Genomic DNA, 11,716 nt, shown 5'->3' on the forward strand with positions numbered 1-11,716 from the left:
TACAGCAGCTGTCGTGTCTCCGCAGGTACTACTCCGGCGAGAAGAAGGCCCCGGTCCTCACGGTGTTCATCGGTGGGAACCATGAGGCGTCCAACCACCTGCAGGAGCTGCCCTACGGCGGGTGGGTGGCGCCCAACATCTACTACCTCGGTAGGGTCCCCCGCCGGCTCCCGGCGGCGTTTTCCCCTCCAGCCCCTTGCCCTGCCCCGGCCGCGCCGTGACGAGCCGCGCTTCTGTTTACCCTAGGTTACGCGGGCGTGGTGCGGTTCCGCGGCGTGAGGATCGGCGGCATCTCGGGCATCTTCAAGTCTCACGACTACCGGAAAGGTATTGGTGGGACAGAGCAGGCGCGGCTGGATGGGCCGGGGAGGGGAGCACGGGGCCCGAGCCGTCGCGGGAGGATCTGGCTGTTCCTCCTCTTCTCTGAACCGACTCTTATGCTGGAAACCTCTCTTGGCTCAACACGTGGATTTTTCTGGAGGCGGTAGATGAGTCGGTAGCTGCCTGGCTAACACAGGAGGAAGCAGTGCGCCTTTTGAATGTTGTTGTTGGAACAGTCTTGATTTTTCCATGGCAGTGTCCTTTTAGCATGTGATGCGAGACTGTTTAGTTTTCCTTGTGTGAAACAGACAATTTATAAGTGTGATATTGTACAAATGTACTGTCCTGAGCTGAGGCTTAGTGTCAGTACATCTTGCAATTGGTTCCTTCTGGTTATATGTATGTGTATTCAAGAGTTCTTCCTTGGAAGGGTCTCCATCAGTGGACAGAAATCTTATCACAGATGATACCTAGTGTCAGCAAATAGAAGATAGTTTAGTCTTTCTGATCTCCTCAACACATGAAATAGTGGTCTCTTACTTGCGATTACTGTACAGTAATATTATCTTTAATAACATACTGCTTCAGAGAAGCTTTGCAGATGGCTTTCAAGCTGCAAAGTACTGAACTAGTTTTCTAGAACACCTGATTCTATCTAATACCTATCAGTGCTAATTAAATTTGTTGTTATCAAGCATACAGTTTGTATGCCTGAATATTGCATGTGGGAGATAAGACTTTTTTGACAATAATGCTAACTACTAAAAAAGTAATTTTTCTGTTCATTCTTAAGAATACATAGGAGCTCTGCTAGGCATTGAGGTTTTGTGTCCCCAGGCAAAGTTGGAGACTGCGTCCCTTTTGACAGGGTACATGTTTGCGCTTCCAGAGTCTGTGGTGCCTGTGGGCAGTTACAGGCATGTTTAAGCTGCTGCCAAATCTGTTAAGCTGTAGTTTCATGGTTGGTGGCAGCACTCTTACAGAAACACAAAAAGTCACAGCCTCAGTGGCCTGAGTCAGGAGTCAGATCTCATGCAGTGCTTTGTGATCTTTTAGTTTATACCTCTTTCTGAGTTGTTACGCCCTAACTTATGTTCTGATCACTGACCACTCATAGAGGCTTGCTCTGTGCTCTCACTATGTCAATGCCCAACTTTTGCTTGTTCCTGTCTGCCTTATGTTCTTTGGCTGTGCCAGCATGTTTGCATGTGTAGCCGTGGTATTAGTAGATACATATGTTTCGTGGCTGTGCAGTGAACAGCTCTCTATATATGTGATTGCACATGGCTATGCAGCGTAACTGTGGAGGTAAGGGGTGTGGGGAAGTAATGAGGGGTGTTATCTCACCAGAGAGGTACAAAATCTCATTCAGGAATTAAGCACATAAATCTTTCTGCCAAAAGTTTCTTGTTTCAGACAGGTCCTGAGTTGTATTGGCGTCAAACTCCCATTTTTTGTTTCCACAACTGAATTACTTTATTCTCTATATTTATGAAAATAAGACACAGAATGGAAGAAATGCTCATTGTTGTACACACATTTTTACAACATATTTGCCTCACATATGAAAAGTGAGCAGCCTGTTGGTTTAAGCCTCATGTAAAGGAAATACAGTATCTCCTTTGATTATTGGCAGCCTTGTATTTGGGATTGCTCTAGGTGTCTATATGACCCCAGGAAGCTAGCTTGCAAACAGCGTTAGGAGGGAACTATTGATTCAGGCAACTAGTCTTTTTTTCCAATGTTTCAGGCCACTTTGAGTGTCCACCATACAACCAGCAAACAATTAGAAGCGCTTACCATGTGAGGAATATTGAAGTCTTCAAACTCAAGCAGGTTAGTGAAAAATCTATTTTTTTAAACAGCGGTAAATAGTTTTCATTAATTTAGAAGTAAGGTGTTAAAGCTACTTTGCAGAAGTATGCTATTGGATAGCAAATCTTACCAACAGCTCCCAGCTAATCTGGACAGGCCATTTTATGCTGGGTGTTATTCCACTGTTGTTCCTGCTGAGTATCTCCTCCAACGCTTTGTGTAGCAGTGCAGATTTGATCTGAGTCAGACACAGGCAGGAAGGGTTTTTTTGGTGTGGTTTTTTTTTTTAATTCGATAAAATTCACAGAATGGAAGGTACTCCAGCTATACACCTCTGTTCCAGCTTTATGTTAGCTTTAGGAAGATGGATGCTACCTTGTCTAACATGCAAGCTGGTTGGTACAAAGTTAACCAATCAAAATTAAACGAGCTGAATAAGCTGATCCCAAATTTTTGTGGTTGCAGTATTTTTGACTCCAGGGCGAGAAATTCAAAGGACAGATTAGCTTTATTTTTGAGCTATTACCTACTCCCTGCGTTGTCACAAGGGCTACTCCGTTTGACTGAGGTTGTGGTATGAATACGCGTATCTATAAGCATCTTGTGAATGATTATTCAGGTTGCAGTTGCACACTTAACTGTTCAGTAGATACAGGGATGCTGAAGATAGGGCAAAGGTTTGCTGTCATTGTAAAGAGTTTGATGCATTTCACTGTAAGTTTCTTATTAGTTGGACTTGGGTTTCATCTAGAAGTGTGTTCTGATACAGCTGATGAAAATATGCTGAATGTTGAACCAAGACATGCTTAAGACATTGATTAGACTTCTGAGGGGTGCTTCCTTTGAGGAGGGACATCGTGCTTAGCCATTATCCCTTTTAAACAAAGCTTTTAAAAATTTAATGAGGAAGAAGATGCCTTTGATTGTGGGTAGAGAACTTGCTCTATAGCTGTAATTTTTAAGTCGTCTTCTGAGTGCCTCACACTTACTGTGATGATATGATCTCTTTTATAAGGCAGTTTATGTAAAACACAGCTGACTGTCCCAAGAAGGTGTAGTACAAACCGTGGAGACTAGAGTCCCTTAACAACTTCAAAGGCCACCTGAAAGATGGGGCTCAGTGGTATACTTACTTGGTTTGAAAGTGAGGCTATTGGTCACAGCTAACTCTGTATTGATCTGAGGTAGAACATGTTACACGTGTTCCATCTTGTGCTGTGTAATTTCAAAACTTCTTTATCATATGTGTTTTATTTATACTGTATGCATTTTGGCTTGACAGTTAAAGCGTCCAATTGATATATTTATGTCACATGACTGGCCAAGGAGCATATATCACTATGGAAACAAGAAACAGCTTCTTAAAATGAAATCCTTCTTCCGTCAAGAAGTGGAGAGCAACACATTAGGAAGCCCTGCTGCTTCAGAGCTTCTGCAGCATCTGAAACCCACCTACTGGTTCTCAGCACATCTTCATGTTAAATTTGCAGCTTTCATGCAACACCAGGTAAAAGGGGAAAAAAAAATCAAGAATATATGTGTCCCAAGCACATTTTAGAATTCCAATGCAGGTAATCATGTCTGGAAAAGCAGCTTCTTAATGTTTTTGCTCAGTTATTAAAACTCAGCTTAAGCTGCAAAACATTAAGTGGTGTTAAGACTACTAGCTTATGTAAGTTAAATAGATGTTATAAATCAGTGGTCTAACTACCTAATCTTCTTCAGGGACAGTGTGAAATAGCTAATATTACTGCACTTGAAACTTCTTAATCTAAGTTTATAGAAAAGCACTCTCTTTCCCACTTCACTGGGGAAGGAGACAACTTCAAAGCAAGGTGATAGAGAAGTGACTGAAAAGAAGGTAGTGGTTAACCGGGGATGGGAGGATGCCTGTAGTAAGCCTTGACAGATGAAGTTGTCTGGTGGCCTGGGTAAAGCCAAAACCAGCCCCTGTGGGTTGAAATGTCTCTTGGTTTGAGTTATTCCTGAAAGTGGTGTGATGTGCTATTGCCATTTGCAAGTTATTTAGCTGTAAAAATGTAACTAGACCTTCTAGACTCAACCAGTCTGTTTCCAATTATGTTCAAGTTTTTTCTTTTTGCTTTAAGGCTAGGTGTGCTGAGCTGCCTTGGTTAAGAATGAAGTGTGGCTCTTGCTTTATCTTGCTGTCATCTGCATCCAGCTTCCTGTTAGACTTCCAGTGAAGTCTGTCTTTCTCTTTGTCCCTCTGTCCCTTTCTTATAATCCCATGCTGATTTTCTATTTCAGAAAGTCTTTTTTCTGTATAAATTATGCCTTTAAATCTCTCTATATAACTTGTCTAGTATGGTCAAATATCATAGAAATGCTAATGACTGTGTTAACACCATTTGTTTCCTAGACAAACTCTCTGTCTTTCTTTGTCCCTCTGTCCCTTTCTTATAATCCCATGCTGATTTTTCTATTTCAGAAAGTCTTTTTTCTGTATAAATTATGCCTTTAAATCTCTCTATATAACTTGTCTAGTATGGTCAAATATCATAGAAATGCTAATGACTGTGTTAACACCATTTGTTTCCTAGACAAACTCCAAAGAAGAGCTACCAAAAGCAACAAAGTTTTTGGCTCTGGATAAATGCCTGCCGCACAGAGACTTTCTGCAGGTGATGACCACGTGCAGTGGGTTTTCGCTTTTTAAGTACTTCACTTGTCTGGACTGCTAAGTGCTGTGCTTAGCTATAAGCTGAAGAATAGTTCTGATAAATGGAGGATTTGGAAAGAAACTAGGAATGGTGCATGTGTGGAATGGTCTTTGTATAATAGTGTCTTGAAATAAGCAGACCTTGCGTCCTGTCATGCAGGCACAGTGCTTATTCCTACCATTTCCTTCCACCTTAGAACAAGTACTTGACTTAATTGGAGGAGTAGCTCTACTTTAACCTGAATTGAATCTCCTCTTGCGGTTTTTTGACAAATGTCAAACCTAAGAAGAAAGCCCATCTTGAGGCTCTTCTTCTTTCACAGTTTAGTTTGGGTCAGCTAGTGCCTCTTTATTCAGAACTGGATTAATGAGTTCAGACAGGATTGAGTCTCAGTTTAAGTACTGTAATTTCCTTTAGTATTGTGAATTCCAGCAGGAACTGGTGTGACTTCCTGGGAGAATGGCTCTGCTTCTTCTTGTTTGGTTCTGATATTTTCTGATACCTTGGCTACAAAGGGCAGTGGACAAGTAGGAGGTCTAGGTTGTGGGAATTTTCAATATGAGTGCCAAACTGATTTACCAAGAGCAAAACAACGTTCCTGTGTGTGCTGCCTGCAGTGCCATCTGTAAAAACTCAAATGGATGAATCTAAAATCCTTTGCTATGAGAGGGAGCTGCTGACAGCATGTTCTTCAAATGCAGTCAAGTGTTTTAGTAGTCTTACTTTAAAGTAGCTTTTATTTGTCAACGTAATGGGAAGAGGGTTCAGATAATGAACGTCCTTTGGATGTGTGGTGGGATCCATTTGCCCTAGTAGCTACTTTTGAAGATGGGAGAGAGTGTGAGGAGGGGCTTTTGCTATGCAAAGGTACACTGGGGGTGCTAGTCCAGACTTAAAATCCTGTAGCAAAACTGATCTGGAGTAGTACTACCTCCAGCAGCGTGGTGATGCACCTGTGCGTAGCTCTGGTTTAAAGTGTATCCTTCCCCCCCCTCCCCCCAAAGCTATCTTAAAAGGTTGAATTACTTTATGGATTATTTAAAATCAGGGCCTGACTAGTGCAGTTTGGCTAAACCAAATGATTTGATTCGAGTTAATGTCGCTGAAGACAAAGTGGTTTGGATTTCAATTTGTCAGCTGTTGAAGGAGTTTAAAAACATTTCACGTTAATTTCATTGCTATGCTAAGAGTGTGTGTTTATACAGCAGAATAACTGTTGCTATCAATTCTTGATGTATTTCTGCTTAGAAGGTGGCATGAAAGAGTAGGCAAATTCTGGTTTCTAAGTTGCATTAACTGTCCAGTAGCTGGCAGTAGGGAGGAGGGTGTTCTGCTTTGTAATTGCTGGAAGCTAAAATACAGAAATGCCTTTTTTACCTTTGTTGATTGTCCTTTCTTACTCCCTTATTGCTATAAACTTTTATGTAGGGCTAACTTGAGAGGACTTATTTGAGACCGCTAGCTCAGCGTCCTTGAAACAATTAAAACTGTACCACACAAGTAACACTTCAAACTTTTAATCAGTTTCTGGTGTCAAGAGAAATAACTCACCTCATCTGTTTTCTGGTTTTTTAAACAGATAATAGACATAGAGCATGATCCTAGTGCAGGTGACTCGCTGGAGTATGATGCTGAGTGGATTGCAGTCCTCAAGGCCACCAACAGTCTTGTTAATGTGACTCAGAGCTCATGGAATATGCCTGAGAAGAATGGCCTCCATGCAAAGTAAGTTGCATGCAAAGTAGAGGAAAGCGTGATTTTGCTGGACTGGAAGTAAACTTGTCTTAGAGTTGTATTTCTCTGTTCTGCAGCCTATAATGTCTGTAGGACTTGCTAAATGCCTTGGAAAACAAAGGGAATGGTGGCAAGAGCTGTACTCTACAGTATACAACTTCTTTACTGCTCTACATGGGTAGTTAGTTTTGTTTCACAAACTTAAATACCACCATTTGAGGTGCAAAAAACCCATGGTGTCTGATCATCTTGCCAGTTACACGGTGAGACGGAAAATCAGGCTGGATATAGGGGTGGGCAGGTGAATGCTTATTGAGTGGGTTGACATAATACACAAATACTTGGTGGAGGGAGAGGGGAATCTCGGTATTGACCAAAGGCAGTATACTTTCCTGAAAAATCATTTGAGAAATTAGGTGTCTGTTGTAAGATGAATTTATTATCCATCTTTAAAAGTTTCTCTTTACAGTGGGAACAGGAAATACCTTTTGACTAACTGCACTTGTTTTAATTTTATACGCTTATTTAGGTGGGATTACAGTGCGACAGAAGAAGCCATCAAAGAAGTGTTAGAAGAATTGAATCATAACCTCAAAATTCCTTGTAACTTCACGTTGACAGCTGCTTGTTATGATCCCAGCAAGCCCCAAAAACACGTGGAACCTGTTCATACCATCAATCCACAGACCACTGAGTTTTGTGCCCAGTTTGGCCTCACTGACATCAATGACAGGATCCAGCAAGCTAAAGAAGAGGGCTCAGTACGAGGAGAATATGAAGAGGAGGAGGAGGAAGAGGAGATGGACAGTACTGGGTCAGCAGAGGAACCCAGTGAATATAATACAGATAATTCTGGACTTTCATCCATTAATCCAGATGAAATAATGCTGGATGAAGAAGGTGGCGATGAAGACTTGAGTACATGTTCTGTAGATCCTTCCCCTGATCATCCTCCTGACTTTTCTGCAAGTTTTTCTGACATCCGGATCATGCCAGATTCCATGGCGGTATCATCTGATGATGCTATGGATTCTACTAATGAGGAACTGGAGAAATCTGGTGTGAGTAAGCAGGTGGAAGAGAAGAGCTTAAATGAGAGACCATTAAAGCGTATTGGTGGTAATGAAAATGGAAACAGTGGCATTAAAAAAATTAAGAGAAGGAATCAAGCTATCTATGCTGCAGAGGATGAAGATAAAACAGAATAATACTTCATATGATGTATAAATAAGTTCTCTCCGTACCTTTTTATGGGAAGGTGGTGAGACCTGTCGTGGACTACTCATGCTTTTAATGTTTCTTGATCTCATTCATGTTACTTTCTTAAGCTGAAGAGGCTGTAGGAACCTCTTGCAGGGAAGATGATTTATCTGGATTAAACATCGAAGTCAGAAGCAGACTCTTCCAACAGCGCTTTGTCAGAGGATTTAAAGCTCATGTATAATCAGTTGATTTTGCTTCAGTTCTTGGTTATTAGTGTATACTATGTATCTTCAGCTGTACTGCTATACAAGATTCACCATGCTTGTTTAACAAGAAAAGAACTCTTAAACTGTAACTCAAGTCAAAGTGACAGGATGTCTCACTTACAAGACTGAATGATTTGATTTTATTGCTTTTGTCTTGTTTTATACTGACCTTTTAATACAAAGTAGCATATGCAATAACTCCGTGAACTAAATTTGAAAATAGAATTCCCATGATAACAAAACAGCAATAGAAGAGTGAAGATTTTTGTTTCTGGTGATATTCATGCCATAGAAAAACTTAATGGTCATAAACAAAACAATGTGTACTGGCTTTTAATTACAGTTTTGATAGGGAACCAAGTCTCTTCATTTGAAGCATGACAGTTTTATAGGGACCATGGAAGAGTGCATGTCTCTGTTCTTAAAAACTCACTTGTGTGCTGTTTCTTAAAACTTGAGAACCACGTCTTAAAGTTAAAATGCAAGTAGTTAGGATGAACAGCTTCCTAAATGTGGACATCATCACCGTCTCAAGTCTTAGTAGTTAAGGCTGTGTTATATTTTCATATAAGGTGGTTGATGTTTATAAGTTGCTTAAAACATTATCATTAGCCTAAGTTTTCACTTGTCACTTCCTTTCAGTAGTGTGTAACTTGCCAAATTATTACAACTGGATTTAGAATCTTCCAAAGTACCTTCATAAACTTCAGCTGAGGGAGAACAGGAGCTGCCAGAATACAGATCCTCTTGGAAGTTTTCTTTTTACTGTTCTAGTTTGCCCTGAATTATTAGCAAGCAAATTACACTCCTTTGGCTTAAAAGGCTGTGAGGATAACAAAACTTCCTGAAGTCATGAAAATGACGGTGTTTTCAAGAACTGTAGCATATGTCATTAGACTCATTAGTTTTACCGTGAAGTTCTGCTGGCTTTCTGTGCTGAGCTTTCAGAGTCCAGAGCGAGCAGGACTTCCTCATGACTCTGCTGCCCTTGAGAGCAGAGGTAGCTCCCATGTGCTTTTACTCCTCTAAGGCACAGGCACTGTGGAGAAGAAAGCGTCCTGACAGGAAGAGGGAACTGGACAGGGAGCCATGAGTAAAATGGATTGGTGAGTGTGAGTTATGTAGCAGGGAAACACTTCAAGGTCAAGACTTCCATCTTTAAAATCACTTCCACATTCTGGAATTCATCTTGGTTCCTCTCCTGTCAGCAGTTCACTATGAAAATTAAATGCGTATAAGTATTCAAGAGCTAGAAAATGGCAAAATTTATGCTCTCCACAGTTTGTTTAACAGCTTTATACTGGTGGGTTGATGCCATTAACATCCTGGTTTTTTTCCAGAGGACACTATCTTGTTTACTAAGTGATTAGTTGGGCCCTCTTAATACTGCTCCTCTATCTCTCTATGCCTGCTCATCTGTTAGAACACCCACCAAAGAGAACTGTGGTAAGATGTAATGAAAAATTGGAAGTGTTTGGTGTGTAACCCTCAGGTTATCTAAAGTAGCTGTGAACTATCAGCTAGATTACTCAAGATAGTTGAGTATCTTTAAGGGTCCTGGATCTGCAATGCTAAAATCTTAAGCATGCCTCATGATCTGAAGACTATAATGGAAATAAAGTATTTTAAGTATAAATTGTGTTATGAACTTGAAAAGTCTCCTAAGAAATCTGAGCATGGTATTCAGCTGTCAAATTTTACATGAACTGGAGTGGAAGATGTATGTTACACGTAATAGACTTTTTAGTCTGATTTCATATGTTTTTAAAGCAAATTATTCTGTCGTGTGTCGTCCCCCGTCCTCCCCTTTCTGCTAAATGTGTTTTGGCTTTCTGGAAAGCAGGAGACTTTGACAAGATAGAATACTGATTTATTTATTTATTTATTTTAAATCTTTAAAGATTTTTTCTTTTATAAAGTATTTCAGCATTCATTGAGCAGAGTGCAGCTGGTAAATATAGTTAACAAAATTTTTTTGAGTACGAATCATGTCTGATCTATATAGAGTTACTGTGCCCTTTCTTGCAGTTGTTCACACCCTCTTTGCAGTTTGAAGTGTCCAGCTCTACTGTGCTCTTGTCCGTTATGGATTTTCCATGTCAGCAAGATCCTCTGCTGCACGTAGAATTCAGTTGAAGCTCTGAGCTTGAAGCTTCCCCATTAAAGATGACCAAATACTCCAAAAAGTAAGCAAAACACTAGGGAAGGCTGACAAAGTTTAATCAGTTCTTAAGACCCAGAGTCTTCAGTCCTCTTTAAAAGGAAGCTTTAAAGTCTTTCTGAAAACACTTGACTTCTTAAATTTTGGTGAGAAACAGCTGGAAAATGTTTCTCTGTCAGACTCTCATACAAGTTATAATCACAGGTTTTTCAGTATGAGACTTGCACTTAGTCTAAAAATGTTTTTGCTGTTACCTATAAAGTGCTTGAGAAAAGTGTTCACCTGTTTCATTCCAGGCCAGCACACAGGTATTTTGTTCAAAGCATGTTATTAATCTACTTGGAGAAAAACAAAGAAAAGGAGTATTGCTTTTTTTCATGAGAAGTGGAGTATTTTTTTTTAATTAAAGCTATTAAAGTCAACTTGTGGCAGCATCCCAAAGTATGTTTATTGTGCTCCCATTATCCTCTGCAATCTCTAACAGCTGGCAAACCTGCATTTACCTCACAGTAGCAAAAGTTGACAGTGTGAACCCTGATGTGATGTTTTTACTACCCTCCCTACCCCGTTTAATTCTGTCTTCAGGAGCAATGAGTTCATAGAATTAGTATCCCCGTGCCTCAAGATGTAAAATACAGGGGGGCTAATACCAAAATATCAGATCTTACAGAAGTCTGTAGCAAAACTGAGTGAAGTCCTGGGTTTTTGGGGGTGTTTTCTGCAAAAACCCAACCCAAAACCAAACAAATTCACGAGAGCAACAAAAACAATGACAAAAAAGGAACCCAAACCGTCTATTCTATGTGCAGCAAGGCTGAGGATGGGAAGTGGTATGCCATGCCTGTGTCCCAGATGAAGATTGTGCCCAAGGAGATGGTTCTCAACAACTCTAGCTCTCCATATACTTGGTGTGAATGAATCGCCAACCTATGCCCCACTCAGGCTGTCTTCATTATGTTCCAGGAACTCCACAGACAGGGGCAAGACCCAGGATGAGGATGTGTCAGAAGAACCCGCAAAACTCCATGATTTCCACTAGTCAGAATATAAGGTAGTCAAAGCTAAACCTGGTTGCTTGTAACAAAAGAAGGTCAGGCTGTTGTTGGACAGCTGAGGGGCTGCCCTGAAAACCGTGCTAGTGTCCCTGTCCCACAGGGTGCAGAAGGGGGACTAGGAAAACAGCAGTGGGGGGGTGGCTGTTACGGTGCTGTGTGGGAAGCCTGTGGTAAGGTCAGCCTCCCCCTGCCTCAGTGTCAAGGCTTCAGTCAGATGAAGCCAGTCACCCAGCCCCACGTTCGCCGTCTTCCTGGAGGGCTGGTGGGGTAAGCTCTGCAGTGGGGCTGAGAGAACTGAGGTGGGAGAGCTGAGTAAAATAACAAGGGCTGAGTCAGTCCCCTGAGCTGTCTGCGCCTCCGCAGGCAGCTTCATCGGTCCCAGCTCCCCGAGGCCCGCGGGCATGGCGGAGGCAGCGTTTTCCGCCCCAAAGGGGAGCGCTCCGACTCCGGACAGGTTCGCACCTGCCGGGGCCGCCAGCA

At 41.4% G+C, this 11,716-nt stretch overlaps 1 protein-coding gene across 1 annotated transcript in view; it reads left to right on the forward strand.

The window, feature by feature from the left end:
• Positions 1 to 8,284, forward strand: part of DBR1 (debranching RNA lariats 1) — an 8,772-nt gene extending 488 nt beyond the window's left edge. The window contains exons 2-8 of the mRNA XM_009284993.1: positions 6 to 150; positions 247 to 327; positions 2,072 to 2,157; positions 3,419 to 3,643; positions 4,698 to 4,778; positions 6,397 to 6,542; positions 7,081 to 8,284. Coding sequence (XP_009283268.1) covers positions 6 to 150; positions 247 to 327; positions 2,072 to 2,157; positions 3,419 to 3,643; positions 4,698 to 4,778; positions 6,397 to 6,542; positions 7,081 to 7,759 — 1,443 coding nt within the window. The 3' untranslated portion in view covers positions 7,760 to 8,284. The remainder of the gene's footprint in view (positions 1 to 5; positions 151 to 246; positions 328 to 2,071; positions 2,158 to 3,418; positions 3,644 to 4,697; positions 4,779 to 6,396; positions 6,543 to 7,080) is intronic.
• The last annotated feature ends 3,432 nt before the right edge of the window (positions 8,285 to 11,716 follow it).

This window comes from Aptenodytes forsteri, unplaced genomic scaffold, assembly GCF_000699145.1.
Source record: "Aptenodytes forsteri isolate BGI_AS27 unplaced genomic scaffold, ASM69914v1 Scaffold679, whole genome shotgun sequence".
Taxonomy (NCBI): domain Eukaryota; kingdom Metazoa; phylum Chordata; class Aves; order Sphenisciformes; family Spheniscidae; genus Aptenodytes; species Aptenodytes forsteri.